This window comes from Colletotrichum chrysophilum (genome assembly GCF_026319265.1).
Source record: "Colletotrichum chrysophilum strain AFK26 chromosome Unknown scaffold_23, whole genome shotgun sequence".
Classification (NCBI taxonomy): domain Eukaryota; kingdom Fungi; phylum Ascomycota; class Sordariomycetes; order Glomerellales; family Glomerellaceae; genus Colletotrichum; species Colletotrichum chrysophilum.
Genome location: NW_026517310.1, coordinates 384,266 through 400,092, shown reverse-complemented (window position 1 = coordinate 400,092; position 15,827 = coordinate 384,266). Strand labels below are relative to the sequence as shown.

Here is a 15,827-nt window from a genome sequence, read left to right as displayed (position 1 = left end):
GCCTCCAATGCAGGTTTGTGGCCGTCGACTGAGACTGTCTTTCCTAAGCCTCCTTCACCACCGCACCAATGCCATCTCCGAGGCTCTTTGTACCCACGTTCGACGGCTTCTTCCCCCTGCGTCTCCGCCAATCCCACGCAGGGCTGACAGCATGAGCAAAGCAATTCTGCGACCACCCTGGGCCGGGCTGGGATTCTGTGTGGGTGGCTGACTGCAGCAGTCTGAAATGGTGCTCGTTCAATGTTCTTCTCTCGCTCGGCAGCAGACCTGCAGACGCCGACCACACACGACGCTGCTACAGCACATGGTCATCTTTACTACTTTCGTCCCATCTCCTCGCGTCGTCGTTTCCCGCTTGCCCTCCAACCAGAGCCAAGAGCAAGAATAGTTTGCTGCACAGCAGATGCTGAAAATTGGGACGGCCAAGCCTACACAAAGGGAGCACTCGAGACCGACAACTGACGAATGGATGAGGTTAACCAGCAGAAAGCAAAGTCAAAGCGGCGCTTGCTTCCGTCCGCCTCGTTCAGGGGCTTGTCTTCTCACGTCAACCTGGCCCCTCGCTTTGCGCGTGTGGTGTCTCTGTCCTCGCAAATCTGATCGCCATGATCCAACGCGCGGTGCCCGTTTCTGCCCCTCGTGGCTACCTTACCAGACAAGAGTTCAAACGTTGCACAGTCTTGGGCGGTCATGAATAAGAGCCCCTGGCGGCCGAGGCTCGGGAGATGGGGGCAGAGTTTCCGAGGCCCCATCCAGCGCCCCGGGCAAAGTGAGGACTGATTAGAAAAGTCGTGAGGTGATGCGCTGGCGGCAATACGGGCACTTCCTTTCTGGACCTGGAAGCCTGGAAGAGAAGTCGCTTCCCTCGTCTGGGGTCCATCGGGCTGGGCTGGTCCGGGCGTCGAGGGTTCTCTTGGGCAACAGGGGTATCACGACACAGTGTGGCGGTCCACGACGCTAACTGTCTCCAGCCGGGGGTGTGGTCGAACCGGGTCCACTCCCGCATCCATTGACACTCGCTCCCGGCCGGCGTGCAAATGGCAGTAACATGGCAGCAATCCGTCGATATCGCTAGTCTAGTTGTTGGCTACGCTGCACGCCTTGGGAGAAAATAATGACATGCGGCATGGCAACGCAGAGCCCCTATTCTCTTGCGCCTGTCTACCTGTCTGATGTTAAACCTTGGACTGGTAAGGGAGGTAGATATGCGGCGCGAGGAAAGGCAGCAGCACAGCTCAAGATTAAGTGGGCTGTCTTCGGATGGTCCAGCCCGCCTGGCCAAGCCCTCAGCGCGCGAAAGGACCCCTGAGGGGCGCTTCCCCTATCCTTGTCCTCCAAGATGCTGCCTGCAGCCTGCGGGCAGTGTAAGAAAAATGTAAGCCCAGGGCAACAGCGATACTGCATAGTAGAGGGGCACGACAGGGAGCTCAAGGCGGAGAGACCCCCAAATGGATGGGCTTTACATGGTGATTTGGCCCTCGGGGGCCGGCTGCCGCTGGTGTTGCTGCTGCTGCTGCTGCTGCTGCTGCTGCTGCCACCCGCATTGGATCTGTTCGAGTTGGAGAAAATTAAAATAGCTTAGCCCATTTTCGCAGAATGAGGGCCGAACTTTTTTTTTTCGACCCCCGCGCAGGCAAGTTGCTCCCCTGTCGGCTTTCACAGCGATCGTGTCCCCAAATCAACCGTGGTCACTTCTGTCACTGTGCTTCTTGCCGGCCGGGATACGTACCTTATTAGTCTGTACGGCATGCTGTCCATCCATCCATCCAGAGTAGCCAGAGTAGGGAAATGTAGTCGGAGTAACACGAGAGGGACACCTTACACCTAGCCCCATTGCCGGACCTTTTTCTTTTACGTGCTTCTTCCTAAGCTCCCCATCGCGACCTCAAGCTTCACATTTTACCTGTTTCTTTTTCTTCCGTGAGCTAGGTTGGAACCTTGTCGAGATCTGCATCTATCTCATCCCTCGCTGGAAACTCTGTGCGACGACATCTTGTTTCTCGGCTGTGGTTTCTGAAAGTCTCACCTCACCGCCGCCACGGTCCCACCAGAATTCAGAGACATTTCCCACCGTTGCGCGACAGAGGGAAAGTCCAGAACGATTCCTGCCCGCACACGCGCTCAAGTGGCTTCCTGACCATTCCACCACTCCTTTTCGCATCCGGCGAGAGGACACACTGCTGCAACGTAGCCGTTGATCCCTTCGCCAAACCAACACGATGGCTCCTCAGACAGCATCGGCAGCCGCGCCCAACGGCGACAACCTCGACTATGAGCCCATCAACGTTATTATCCCAATCGGCGGCATTGGCTCGCGCTTCGCCAAGCAGGGCTACCGCTACCCGAAGCCTCTCATCAACATCGTCGGCCGTCCCATGCTGCTATGGCTGATCGACAACCTCAGCCTCAAGCCCGGCGACACCTTGTGGATGGCCGTCAACGAGGAGATTGACGACGAGTTCAGAATCGGCCAGCTCGTCAGCAAGACCTTCTCCAAGATCGACTTCAGGCTGCTGCGCCTGCGGCACCAGACCAAGGGTGCCAGCGAGACGGTAAGCTACCATTTCCTCTTTTGCGCCCGCTCGCCAATAGAGGGGCAGAGTGCGCAGAGCCAAGTGCGAGGCCCACGTCGCTAATCTGTCGCCTTCCAGCTGTACATTGTCACCCAGAGCATGACAAAGAAGCACCTCGAGCGCAAGACTGTCTCCCTTGACTGCGATACCATCTACTGGGCCGACGTCCTCCAGGACATTCGCAACATGCCCAAGGGCCATGGCGGCTGCTTCTACTTCCCCGACGTCGGCGACAAGCCCATTTTCTCGTACATCAAGACGGAGGCCACAAAGTGAGTCGCATGTGAATGTGGAAAGTGGCGGTGCTAACAGCAACAGGGACGGTCTGGAGCGCATTGTAGACATTCAAGAAAAGAAGGCCATTTCCAACAAGGCCAACACGGGCGCATACGTTTTCCCTACGGCAGGTCAGCTCAAGTCATGGGCCTCGGAGAACCTCGACATGAAGAGGCCCGACGGCTCAGAGGTGGGCGAGTACTACACCTCGCAGATGATTGCCCTCATGATCCAGAACGGTGTTCCCTACCTGGGCATGCCCGTCAAGACGAAGGATTTCAGCGTCGTTGGCACTCCCGAGCAGCTTCAGGACCTCCTGAAGCTTCTCAAGTCCGACACCTCGAACCTGCCGATCAAGCTGAAGAAGCGCCGCTTCTGCTTCGACCTCGACATGACTCTTGTCGGTGTGCCCGCCATTCCTGGCGACTACTCAACGTGCCCGCCCATCGAGAAGAACATTCGTCTCGTGCAGCAGCTGTACAACGCGGGCCACTACATTATCATTGTAAGTCGATCTTGGCGCTTGGCAGGGATGAGCGACCGCTAACCGGACGGCAGCAAACCGCTCGTCGCATGCGAACACACAAGGGCAACATTGGTTCCGTGCTCGCAGACGTCGGCCCCGTCACCTTTGCCCAATTGGCCAAGTACGAGATCCCGTACCACGACATCCACTTCGGCAAGCCCTACGCCGATGTCTACGTCGACGACTTGGCGGTCAATGCCAACCTGGATACCATGCGGGAAATCGGCTGGCTGCTGGACGAGCAGGACCCTGCCGCACTAATCGGCGAGGAGGCCAGCGCAGGCGAGGAGGCGAAGAAGGCCGGCATGATTGCGGCGCGCGACTTCAACACGATCCAGATTATCGGCGACAAGGTCATCAAGTCGAGCAAATCGGAGAACATTCTCGGCGAGCTGTTCTTCTACTCACACATGCCCTCCGAGATCTCCCACATTTTCCCCACCGTCTACAATGTCGACTACATTGCTGACACCTCCATCTACAACATCACAATGGAGAACCGCCGCGGTCTGACCTTTTCTCACCTGCTGGTCGGCCGCTCCATTACTAAGGGCCGCCTCATCTCCCTCCTAAAGTCCCTCCACACTATCCACACCACCGCCAGCACCGATAAGGCCACTCTCAAGATCCCCTCGGCGCTGGAGAAGAAGTTTGAGGAGCACTCCCTGGCGCGCGCGAACCACCGTGTTAACATTTACGCAAACTACGGCTCCAAGCTGCGCAGCCGCTACTACAAGGACCAGGACAAGTACGACGCCCTCGGTCCCTTGGCCGGCTCCCTCTTTGCTCGCATCAACGAGTTCCTCGACACATACGAGGCTGAGGAGAAGGGGGTGCACGCCCAGGTTATCCACGGCGACCCCGTTTTCAGCAACGCCATCCTTTCCAAGGACGAGAAGCTCGTCAGCTTCATCGACGTGCGCTGCCAGCTCGAGAACACCCTGACGCCCGAGGGCGACATTCACTACGACCTCGGCAAGGTCCTCCAGTCTCTCTGCGGCTACGACCACATCCTCTTCATGAGCGCAAACAACCATGACCTTCGTGGTGCCCTGGAGACTGATGCGCCCCTACTCGATGAGGCCGACCAGGACCTCCTCAACGAGCTGCAGGAGGTCTTCTTCACCTTCCTTGAGGAGACGTACTCTGTCCGCCTCCACCGCAAGACTCTCTTCCGCATCACTGCTTCGCTCTTCTTCAGCCTCATCCCCCTGCACCGCCCCGAGCTCGGCGCCGTCTTCCTGCGCATGTGCAAGGAGACGCTCGACAAGGCGAGCAACATCAACTACGGCCCCAACGCGCGCTCCATTGCGGGTTTGACGCTCAGCCGCCGTGCGAGTTCCAACTTTGCGGATGAGAGCGGACGCGAGATGCCCGTCGCCAACACCAACACCAAGGGCGAGAGCCTCGATATCCCCAACGTGGTCGTCAGCTCAAAATAGGTGACTGTCGCTGACGGGATGTAACGCCAGGGGAGGAGGAGGAGGGACAGAACGAGCGGAGCCAGGGACGGAAAGAGAGGTTGTGCTGGCCACGGGTTATAATACACCGAGATGTGGGTTGCTTGTGTGGGTTGCATTGATGTCATGGGCGGAGAGCTCTTGTGGGGTCGATTCATTGGGGTCTTTTTGCGGGGAACTAAAATCACAAGTGGTGTCTTGTCTGCCGCGATTGCTATTTTTTGTATTGGAAAAAAGGAGCGATACTGTTTCTTCTCTTCATGTCTATTGTTCCCGAGTTGATGAGGATCATGTACTACTATACCAAGTTACACCAAGAGTCATGTGTTACGGATCCAAGCATTTGAGTTAGGGAGCTCGAGTCGAGTGAACGGTGATTGTCGTTGTGGGCCACATAACTGGTTGATTTGTCTTTGCAGGCGTTTGTGGCCCGAGGTTTCTTTACATCCATGCCAAGGACGACCCGAGTTTGAGTGGGTTGTCGAAAGCTTTGCTTCGAAAAGACTGCCATCGGCTTGATTTATACCTTTGTATTTCAACAAGTCGAATGGTTCGGGTCTACACCGCGGACACTGGGGTAGTAGTGTCTGCCGGCGGCGACTTGCGCATTTCTCCCATGGGTTTCAACTTGTGGAGGGAAGTGGCATTCGCCGAGATGTCTCCAATGGTAACGGCTTCGAGATCCTTATCCTTCTGCCTGTCTTCCTCTTCTTGATGGGTTAATTCCTTGTAGAACACCTCAAGCCCAGCCAGCTTGAGCCCAGCGGCAACTCCGACGGCCAAGTTTTCGCCCGGGTGCGACTCGGCCATCTCCCGGTGACCGTCGATGATGAGCGTGTTGCTGTTATCGCGGGTAAAGGGGTATCTGACGTTGGGCATTGTGCCGGTGTAAATTTGGGCGTCATGTTTACAATCACAAAAAGTGGCCGCGTAGTCATGTCAATGACCGCTGTGCAATGTCGCAAAAACAGTGACAATACAATACGACTGGTAAGTCGGTAAACAAGCAGCTAGGCGAGAGTATGGAGCCGCAAGGAAAATCGCTGGACACGACTGTATTGAGGCAAGTGTGGAGAGTTACGCACATGTAGTACTACCCGAGACGAGCTCTCTGTTAAGACAAGTAATCGTCATATGGCCTTTCATTTCCCGCAAGCTTTCTCATATGCTCAATCTTCTTCACGCCCTCCATCTTCGAGATAGCCCCAATGGTGTCGTCGTCGAAGAAGCCTTTGTAGTAGTCTTTGTCGAAAAACATCAGTCCTACTCGGTCTGTCACGACTCCCGAAGCATGACCACTCCGAATGACGTTTGAAAGCCCCATCAAGTGCTTGTACTTGTCCCAAAGCTCCTCCTGCCGCAGGTAGATTTTGAAATAGTGGTTGTAGACCTCCCAATCGCCCTGAGCCCTCTCAATGACGCCTGCTCCCCTTTTGTATATATCGTCGAGGTTCATCCTGGCGGGCAGCCCGCCGGTTTCTTTGCACTCTTTATCGGTGCATGTCTTGGACGACGCCGGCCATCTCCACATGCCCTCGCCTTCGCCGTTGGAAGGGAGACATGGATGGGGTACGATGGAAATGGAGTTATCCTCGGTCGTAATAGCCGTCGCCGCTGCTGCTGATGGCACGGTGATGTTGACGGGTGCTGTGTTGGAGGAAAGCTTGGAGGAAAGCTCGCCGACCTCTTATCTCAGTTTCCAGACCCAAGTTGAGAGGATGATGGTGAGGAAGAGATGCGAAAGACTGACAAGGCCGCGCATCGTGATGAAGTTTGATCTGATCAGTCTCGTCATTCTGGGATCGCGGCAGAAAGCTGTGAGTTAGACGTTTACCGTCTGAATCTCGTCTCGTGAAACTCTGGGATTATATCCCTTAAGTAGCTCTTGTACACCTTGACAAATGCGAACTGATAAGGTTGGTTTGGCTCATTGCGGTGACGCGCAGGAGGGTGAATTGTATATACATGTTCCGCCGGAGGGGTTGCGCCATTACTCAAGGTGCAGTTTCGTTTCGTCTTACTTTCAGATGTTCAACCTTTCTGAACCCATCCAGCTTCGAGATTCCAACAATGGCATCCTCGCTAAAATACCCCGAATAAGTCATCTGACAAGCCTTCCTCCAACAAATGTGATGAGGCCACGACATCACCACTCCCGCAATTCCGGTCTCTCTGAGAAGACGACAGACCTGGCCGAGATGCGTAGCCAGGGTGTCCATCCCGTGTGCAACATGAATCTTATAGCCATGGTTTTCGATTCTGTCGCCGTCGTTAGCCCGAGTGATGTTACTTCCCATCTTTTTGTAAACATCTTGGAGGTTCATGGCGTCTTGTGGTGTCTCGTTCGTCATGCGTCGTGTATGGTGCTCTCCAGGGACTTTTGGATCACGGCAGAGGCTTTTGCTTAGGTCTTGAACAAAAGGGTACTCCAGTTCTACCGTCGCAAGCGGGATCGTAGCAGGGCGTCGGTATGTCGGTTTGGTCGCGGGACGCATATGTGAAATGATGTTGGCCACCTGGTTGTTGATTATCGTTCCGATGGATGACGGCCAGTCCAGCTTTGTGCCGAGGCCCAAGGCGCAGAGGATGATGCTGATGTGGGCGATGAATTGGACGGCTTGCGTGCGGCGATCGAAGAAGCCTCTGACATTGTCGCGTCGTTGTATCGAGTGCTTACTCATATTAAGCGCGAAATTTTGCGAATATTCAGCAGCAAGACAGGTCGTCCAAGGTGTGACGAGGATGTTCCGCGGCCCGTTAAATACCAAAGATAAGCACACAAGGTAGGGGCACAAGGCGGGTGGAAACATAACACCAGTCATTTTTGCAAGACCGTTCAGTAAGATAGACTTCGTTTCTACAGATGGGGGCTTTACACACTGGATCTGCAAAATAAATACAAAAAAGTGATGAAGTTTAACGAACGTTAAATCTCGTCTCTCAAGACCGCAACCACGCTGCAGCATGCCCGACCTTCTCTCTGATAGCCTGACCTAGATCATTGCCCTCCTCCGCATCTGCCCCAATCTCCTTCACCCAGCTCTCCCTGTCGCCCGTAGCCAAAGTCGGAAGAATCTCGAGGACCCCAGCCAGCTTGGAGATCATCACCAGCGTGTCGTCGTCAAAAGCGCCGACGTAGTTCGAGTACTTGAGACTCCCACCCTCGCCGGGCCAGTAGCTGATGAACCCACGGGCCCCAGGCACCTTGAGCAGGGTGCACACCGTATCGAGATGGTTCTGCACCTCCGGCTCCGACAACTTGAGTGAGATGGTGTAGTGTTTGTCAAAAGTGGCTATCCCGTCACCGCGAGACTTGAATTTGTCCCCGATGCGCTGAAGAAGCTCGGCGGGGTCTGACCGATTCGTCTGAGGCGAGGCGAAAGGAGAGATGGAGCCCACGCAGCGGTTTTGGCCGAAGCCGATGGCAATGTACCACTTCAAGGGGTTGTCGTCTTTCTCAAACGGTGCTGCTGTCTCGACCGGCATGGACAGGACAATGGGGCTTGCGTGTTCGAGGATGCAGTTCCCGGCACATCTTGAAATGCTGAGCAGCTGGCTGCCGATCAAGCAGCATACTAGCGCGCATAGAACGATGAGGGTTCGGAAATAGTTTCGGCCTGTGAGTCTTGCATCTTGAGTCATCTGAGGGCTCCAGGTGTGTGTCTCCTTTCCTGGTGTCGTCCCCTGATACGGTTGTGGTGCCTTGCGTGTCATCTTGGTGTTGTCGATGGGCAATAGGAGTTAGGGGGCAGGGTCTGCTCGTCGCCCCTTTAAAAGGAGATAGACATCTTCCTATCCCATCAGAAGAACGCTTTCTTAAAATTCTAACGCCACTAGTCAGCGGCACCAGCGGAAGCCCAGCTGGAAACGTGGCTGGGAGAGCATTATCTCAGGTACGACTAGCCCAGGTCTCCCCGAACAAAGAAAAACACCTCCTTTAGCAACACAACGATGAGAGTTAGTGCTATTGGAATTCGACAGCACAAAGAAAAGTCAGTGAATTGCAACATATCTTTATTGGAAAGCTTTTAGGGTTGTTTTTCTTCACCTCCGGTATTGGTGTCGGTAGATAGTGGCCGACGAAGTCTAGATCCCTAGTGGCGGCCAGAAGAACCCAGGGCATCGGGGATATCTTTTTTAGTTTAACAAAATTGAATATGACACTCTTACTGACCGACCCGAGCTAAGGACACTACCTATCCTCGCTTCCCATCCGCACGCACATAAGCAATCTTGGCCACCCCAGGCAAACTCGAAATCGCCACCAGTGTATCCTCATCAAAAGCACCAACATAACTCATCGTCCTGAGCGTGTCTGCCTCGAAGTTCTTTACGACGCCTTGGGCGCCGTCTTTCTTCAGGATGATACAGACTGCGGTGATGTGTGTAGCCATAATGTTGCGTTTCGTCATGGCGTAGGTCCTCACCATGTTCGTGTAGGACGATTCCGTCTTTGAATAATCCTCTGCTGAAAGCCTTCCGCTGACCGTCATCGAAGATGGCGGAGAAGGGAAAACGCCGGGGTCGAGCAAAATGCGGAAGAGCCCTCTCATGATAACTCCTGGTTCCTGAAATGTCTCCAGCTTGTCGCCGAGTCGTTCTTCAAGTTTACGGAGATCGTATGGCTGATGTGCTATCGTGTATGACGACAGTTGAGATCCGCACCAATCAGGTGGTTCTGGTCCACCGAACCACAACCAAAACGGCATGCTTCCAATGTCGTCTGCCAGCGTCTCCGTGGCATAGGAGATCGGGGGCTCAGTTGTCTCTGATGTTGGATTGAAGGGCGCGTAGGAGTCATTGTCGTTAATCGTGTTGACAACGATGTGGTGGGTGCAGTTGTGAGTGACGTGAGTTCCATAAGTAGTTTGCCCTGGGCGTGAGAGAGCCTGAAGCGCAAGGTAACTGAGGTGATACAGATACATTCCGACGCAAATGAACAGAAGCGCCAACTCACCAATCTTTCGATCTGTGAATCGGTATTGTACAGCTTGGCGAGTCATTGTAAGTATTGATATTCTTGATGTATGTGAAGGTATCAAGATCGGAGGAGATTGATGATGATGCGGTGGTGTTGGAGGGTAAATTCAACTGATAAGAAATGACTGTACAGAGAGCTACTTTATAAAAGTTTTGGACTTAAAGTACCTTGAGATACCTGGTCTTTAAGATATAAACGCCTGGATGGTTGTGGTCGGCTTCGGTGTACGTGTCTCCCGTACACCTCCCACCTTTGATAGCTTTTGCCATGAAAACACCAAACTCTAAAATATAAGAAGTCAGTCTTAGTAGAGTTGAAACTTTTGCATTCTTCATCGCCGACAGCTGGGTTTGCTTGAAACTTTCGCACTGTTTCTCCGACGGCATCCTCCTGATAAGCAAGGTTGCATACCGACACGGTTTCATCACAGGCTTCGTTGATTACGATAGTATAGACAGAACTTTCATTCTCATTATATGTACCAATCTAGTTTTCGAGTAGATATCTAGATCCCCATAATGCCCAGGCATTTCTCTAGAGTACCAAAAAATGAGCTCCAATGACCAACGCCCATCTCCCTCAAATCACCAAGTCTACTCCTTGCTACGGAAACGATCCCGCGGGACTTGGTGGTGAAATACCTCAGAAACCTCCTCCATCTTTGCAATCTCCACGATTGCGTTGTCGTTAAGAATGGCTTCGTATGAGTAGCCCTCCCTTCCTCCAATCTTGCGCAGGATGAATCCGCCCCCAGACTTGCGAAGCATGCCGCAGACCTTCTGCTTGTGCTCCTTGGCCTTCTCCGCTCCAATTCCGAGGTCGATGTTGATATCGAAGTGTCTGTCGCCGACATAACGTCCCTCCCTGATCGGCAGCATCTTGGCTCCGATCTGGTGCTGCAGCTCCGTAGGATTCATGGGCTTGCTCCTGGTGAAGTCGAAAGGACGCAGGGAGTTTCCGCAGTAGTTGTAATCGAAGTAGCCGTCTACGACTCTCTTGGGCGGCGTCAAGATCTCCGCGGGGATCGGGGCGAAAATGGTATTTGAGAGCCAGTCGATGTCGGACTGCGTTCCATGGGACGTCAAAGGGTACTGAGTATCATCTGGCTGAGCCGACGGGGTGGGAGTTGCAGTTGCAGTGACAGTAACAGTGCTCGTTCTCGTTTTCGTGGGAAGGATTGCCGTGATGCCAGTCGTGATGGTTGTCGTGGAGGTTTGGGTTGCTGTGACGGTCTCCGTGGCTGCCCTGTTGGCAGTCGTCTTCTTCATGTCGCCAACTTCATTCGCAGGTGCAATCACCACAAACAAAACCATGTAAAAGATTGACACCACTGCGAAGATGATACAACCGCTGAGAAATTTGGCGAGCAAGCGTTCCTGCCTTGCCAAGCACTGGTGGTGATCATGCGTCCTCTCATCATGGTCTCTGAAAGTACCAGATGTCTTGGATTCGGGACTATTGTCAGCATTTCCAGAGATTTTGGATTCGCATGTCTTGGAACCAGCCATCTTGAATGATTGTTTAGGTGTAGTTGATTGATGCAGAGTAGATGCAAGGTTTTATGGATGTTGCGATGGGAAGATCGCGAGTTAGCCACAAGGGGGCTGGCGGGGCCTTCGTACTATGAAGCATCCTTTCTCCGATGATAATTGACACCTTTGTAAAGGCAACGACGAGTCGAGACTTTTCCCATGAAGTCTCAAATTCTTTTCCTGAATATCTCGCTACTCTCTAGGCACTACGGGTCTGCATGGTTGTCGATACCCAGGAGGTAAACCACAACTGATTTTGACGTTCCCAAGGGCGGAGACAGAAGAATGGCTTTTCAATTAAATCCGAGCAGGCATCTTTCTCGAGTTATGACACGGAGCTGAGGAACCTTGAAATGTGCTGCCCATTAGTGTCTGTTGTGAGTCTGATCGAGGTACCTCTTTGACTCCGGTTTTCAGACTCTTCCGATAAAACTTTTCGCATCCATCTATGTTGTCTTTCTCATTTTCCTCTCAAACCCAGAACATCCCGCGCTGACTGGATCAAAAGTCCCCCTAAAATAACTTCAAACTCGACCCAGTCTGACTTTGTTTGTGAGCTTCCATGCAAGCGATTGTCATGTCACGTAGTCACGTAGATGCAGCTGATTTCAGAAATGACCACAAGTTCGCTATCTAGTGCCTGCTCACCCAAGCAGCTCAATACCTGAACTAGCTGACCATTTTCTGCTGTGAATCTCCTCAATGTCCGGTTTCCTCTCTGATATCATCTCTGCTATCCTGAATCTTCTCGTCTACCGTGCCATTGTCATCTTCTCTCGTGCCATCATCTCCTGTGCCATCGCCTTTGCTACTGTCGTCTCCCCTTCCTCTGCCTTCCCTGCAATCATCTTTCCGCATCGTCCTGTGTCGCCTTTAGATGTACCACATGGTGTTCCTGAACATCTCGGTCGAGGCGGGGTCGGCATCACCACTGGCGCCGCCGAGGGGCAGAAGCTGAAGAGCTTCGGTAGGTCTGTCGCCTTCGAACATGCTCTGGCCACGAGCACCGTACTCCTCGACCATCTCGGCCGCCTTGGGTCCGCTGCGGAAGCCCTGGGAAGTTGCAATGTTCTCGTGGGCACGAGCGCGGCCGGCAGCCAGGTCGGCATAATAGATGGCCGGGTGCAGAGAGACGGGGGTGGTGCTACGAGCGTACTGGTAGCATTGGCCGTAGATCATCTTCTGCAGATCGTTAGGCTTCATGTTGGCCTCGTCGACAAGCACAGTGTAGTGGACAGGGCGGGCCGTGCCCTGGATGGCGACGTGCGAGCAGAGATAGAAGTCCCACCAGAAGGGGTGGCAGACCTCCTTCTCGAGAAGGGTGCCGGGCAGAGGGTTTCCGTTCTTGTCACCCTGCTGGGGGAAGAAGCGGACGTGGTGACGCTTGGTAGCCACGATGACGGTGAACCTGGGAAGGGTCGCGCCGGGGTATTTCTCCTTGAAGATGGCCTTCAGCGTGCCGATCTCGTATTCGAGAACCTGGGCGTACTGGCCCTCAGAGACACCATCGCGGAAGTAGATGATGTGGGGAGGAGGAGCCGGGTGACCCATGCGCTTGTGCCAGGTAGGCATCAGGCGGGCCAGGAAGTTGCGAATGTTGACGGGAGAGAGCATCTCAACCCGGTAGCCATTGGTGTCGACTGCAGCGGCGTAGAAGGTGGCGTCCTGGTCCATGGACATAGTCATCGTGGCCATGGAAGGGGCATCGATGCCGGGGGTCGCGTGGGAGACATCGACGCCAATCATCATCGTCACCCTTTCGAAGAAGGCAGGGGCCTTGCTGTTCGGGCCAAGCTTCTGGTTCGGGATGCGGCAGGTAATACCGCCCAGCTTGGCATTGACCTTCATGGCGACATTCGAGTGGTATTGGCCTTGGTTCTTCTCGACGTGGCGGGCAAGAACGCACTGGGTGAGGACGCCGAAGCGACAGTCCGCAGACTTCTTGATGCGCTCGTAGGAGCCAGCGTTGTTGAAGCGCAGGACGCAGAAGATCAGCTGGGGCGTCATGCCTGTAGCCTTCTTGATCGCCTTGTGGCCGTTGGCCAAGGCCAAGGCCATGTCACCCTGTCTAGACTCGCTGTCAATGACAACAGCGTCCTTCAGAATCTTGCCTCCATGGCCAGTGTAGGTCTGCTTGAACATCTTGACGAACTGGTCGGCAGCGGGCTTTCTGGTCGAGTCCTCAAGGATGAGAATACCCCAGGACTGCAGGGGCTGACGGTTGCCGACCCAGAACTTCTTGCCGCGAAGGTCCCAGCGGCCGGCGAACATGGGGCTGACGACGTTGTTCGCATACTGGATCTTGGGGGGCTCAAGCAAGCAGCCTTGGGTCTTCGCCATAGCCTCGTCGAAGACGACACCGTACTGCTTGAGGTAGGGGTCATCCTTCCACGCCAACTGGGCCTTCGCCTCCATGATGTCCGCCTTGCGCACGTTGGGACGCGTGACGGCGCCCTTGATCATCATAGCCGTCTCGTCAGGACCCAACTTGTAGGGGTAGCGCTGCATTGGCTTAATAATGCAGACTTCCATGGGGAAGAAGCCAGCCTTCTGAGTCTCGATGAGGGGCCAGTTGGGGAACTGAAGCTTGAAGCCGTAGGTCTTCTGGAAGTACTCTGCGACCGTCATTTCCTCGCCGTTGTTGGTGAACTTGATGTTGTTGGCGGTGGCGCCTCTCTCGCCGTATTCCTGCCCGAATGCGATGGCCTTGATTACGTACACCTTCGCCCAGTCCTCCTTGCCCCGATGGCGAGGGGTGAAACGCAGCTTGGCCAGCTTGCGCAGGTGCTTGAAGGCGTCAGACATGACGAAGACGGCGCCGTTCTTGCTGTTTTGGCGGACGGGCGCAAGAAGCCTGGCAATGTCATCGGGGCTCTGGTTCTTCCATCTCTTGTCGCAGGTCTCGAGGAAGGAACGGACGAACATGTGCAACTGCATGTTGCCCTTCCAGAAGGCAGTGTTGGCGACGTCCACATTCAGTCCAAGTCCTCGACCAATGCTACCGCTGAAGGATTGGTTCATGCGAACGGACGCGTACACACCCTTGACAAGCTCGATGCAGTTGCCAAGGTCAAAGGCCTTCTTGCGATGCTCGTTGTAAAAGTTGCGCTTGATGGAGAGGAGGTTTTCCGTGGGGTACTGCCGGACCAGGTGATCCAGGAAGTTCATCGCCTCAAGGACGGAGTTGTCCCAGTCCATACGGTTGTTGAGGTAGGCCTCCAGGGCAGACAGATGAATCTGCTTCGTCTGGCGAATGACGAAGAAGAACTTGTTGTCATCCTTGCGGCGGGGCTTGCCGCTCTTGGGAGGGGGAAGGCCCTCATCAAGGTCGATGGTGAGACGCTCCTCACCGCGGTTGATGGCAACAGGAGCCCAGGCGAGCTTGCGACCGTCGCAGAGCCACAGGCACTTGTACTTCTTGAGCATCGCTTGGACCGTGGCATGCTTCCAGACCTTCTGGAAGACGACGTTGTACTTCATCGGGGTGGGCGAGATCATGACGTCGTACTGGTAAATCGTGGCCTTGTCGTTCCAGGACTTGACTCGGAACTGGTTGACCTCAAGGTTGCAAGGCTTGCCGGCCGTGTTGAATCCAGGGCGCTTGGCGAAAGGCGTCTCGCCGGCGTTTTTTCTATCCGCGCCGACGGTGTACGCCTCCGCAGGCAAGTCGATTCGAGTGTTCTTGTGGTCCTTCTCAGGACCGCCCTCAGGCTTGGCCGGGTCGAAGCCCATCGAAGGGCCGAAGGGGTTGGGACGCTGGGCGGCCTGGGAGCCAGAGCGAGAACGAGCGGGGCTGCCGGAAGACATCTTGATATTGAAGTTAGTACGTGAATTGTTTCTGGTATGTGAAGTGATTTGTTGTGCGTTGAGTGGCTCGTTGTGTTGTGAAGTGGGTTGAGTTGAGCGAAGGATAGATGGGAGAATAGGAGGGTTCAAATAGACAGAGCTGAAGTCTGAAGAGACCACAGAAGGAAGGAAGTAGTAATCCGGAAGGACCAGGCAAGTGTGATGACGGTGTCAGGCAGTAGCGAGTTTGGAGGTGCTTACCTTGGCTGTCGGTTGTTGGTGGTTGGTGGTTGATTGCGGGTTGCTGTTGCGGTGGTCTGGAGAAAGTTGTTTGTAGGCTGTGAAAGCAGATGTCAGTTGATGTTGTTTGCGGTTGCGGTTGTTTGTGTGTGGAGAGAGAAGGAAGTTTGTGTTGAAGTGGGAGAGAAGAGGCCTTTTTGTAGTGCTTGGAGGTATTGTTTGCGACTTCCGTTCAGAAGAGGCAAGAAGCAGCACGGGCAGGGGCAGGAACAGTGGTAACAGCAGTGGCAGAAACAGCAAGAGCAGTGACGATGCCAGTAAGGAAGGCAGGGGCGACGGCAGCAATGTAGATGCAGGGCCAATGTTTGTCATAGTCCATGTTGCATATCTTGGATGTGAATGGATGGATGTTGCTTGGGTTTGAGCTGGATGTGAAAGTGAAATGTGAGTTGT

General features: G+C 54.3%; 6 protein-coding genes across 6 annotated transcripts; 1 reads left to right on the top strand and 5 right to left on the bottom strand.

The window, feature by feature from the left end:
* Positions 1-2,219: 2,219 nt before the first annotated feature.
* On the top strand, positions 2,220-4,817 carry COL26b_004024 (uncharacterized protein; the record flags this gene model as incomplete). Its single annotated transcript, XM_053176909.1, has 4 exons — positions 2,220-2,552; positions 2,652-2,845; positions 2,892-3,354; positions 3,408-4,817. The coding sequence occupies 4 exons, from the start codon at positions 2,220-2,222 to the stop codon at positions 4,815-4,817; spliced, it is 2,400 nt and encodes a 799-aa protein (XP_053039231.1).
* A 576-nt stretch (positions 4,818-5,393) lies between these two features.
* COL26b_004023 (uncharacterized protein) lies at positions 5,394-5,714 on the bottom strand (the record flags this gene model as incomplete). The annotated part of the gene is made up of 1 exon (XM_053176908.1): positions 5,394-5,714. The coding sequence occupies one exon, from the start codon at positions 5,712-5,714 to the stop codon at positions 5,394-5,396; it is 321 nt and encodes a 106-aa protein (XP_053039230.1).
* Positions 5,715-5,949: 235 nt separating this feature from the next.
* COL26b_004022 (uncharacterized protein) lies at positions 5,950-6,630 on the bottom strand (the record flags this gene model as incomplete). Its single annotated transcript, XM_053176907.1, has 2 exons — positions 5,950-6,519; positions 6,586-6,630. The coding sequence occupies 2 exons, from the start codon at positions 6,628-6,630 to the stop codon at positions 5,950-5,952; spliced, it is 615 nt and encodes a 204-aa protein (XP_053039229.1).
* Positions 6,631-7,775: 1,145 nt separating this feature from the next.
* COL26b_004021 (uncharacterized protein) lies at positions 7,776-8,549 on the bottom strand (the record flags this gene model as incomplete). Its single annotated transcript, XM_053176906.1, has 2 exons — positions 7,776-8,387; positions 8,412-8,549. The coding sequence occupies 2 exons, from the start codon at positions 8,547-8,549 to the stop codon at positions 7,776-7,778; spliced, it is 750 nt and encodes a 249-aa protein (XP_053039228.1).
* Positions 8,550-10,409: 1,860 nt separating this feature from the next.
* On the bottom strand, positions 10,410-11,324 carry COL26b_004020 (uncharacterized protein; the record flags this gene model as incomplete). The annotated part of the gene is made up of 2 exons (XM_053176905.1): positions 10,410-11,146; positions 11,252-11,324. The coding sequence occupies 2 exons, from the start codon at positions 11,322-11,324 to the stop codon at positions 10,410-10,412; spliced, it is 810 nt and encodes a 269-aa protein (XP_053039227.1).
* Positions 11,325-12,221: 897 nt separating this feature from the next.
* Positions 12,222-15,155, bottom strand: COL26b_004019 (uncharacterized protein; the record flags this gene model as incomplete). Its single annotated transcript, XM_053176904.1, has 1 exon — positions 12,222-15,155. The coding sequence occupies one exon, from the start codon at positions 15,153-15,155 to the stop codon at positions 12,222-12,224; it is 2,934 nt and encodes a 977-aa protein (XP_053039226.1).
* Positions 15,156-15,827: the final 672 nt, after the last annotated feature.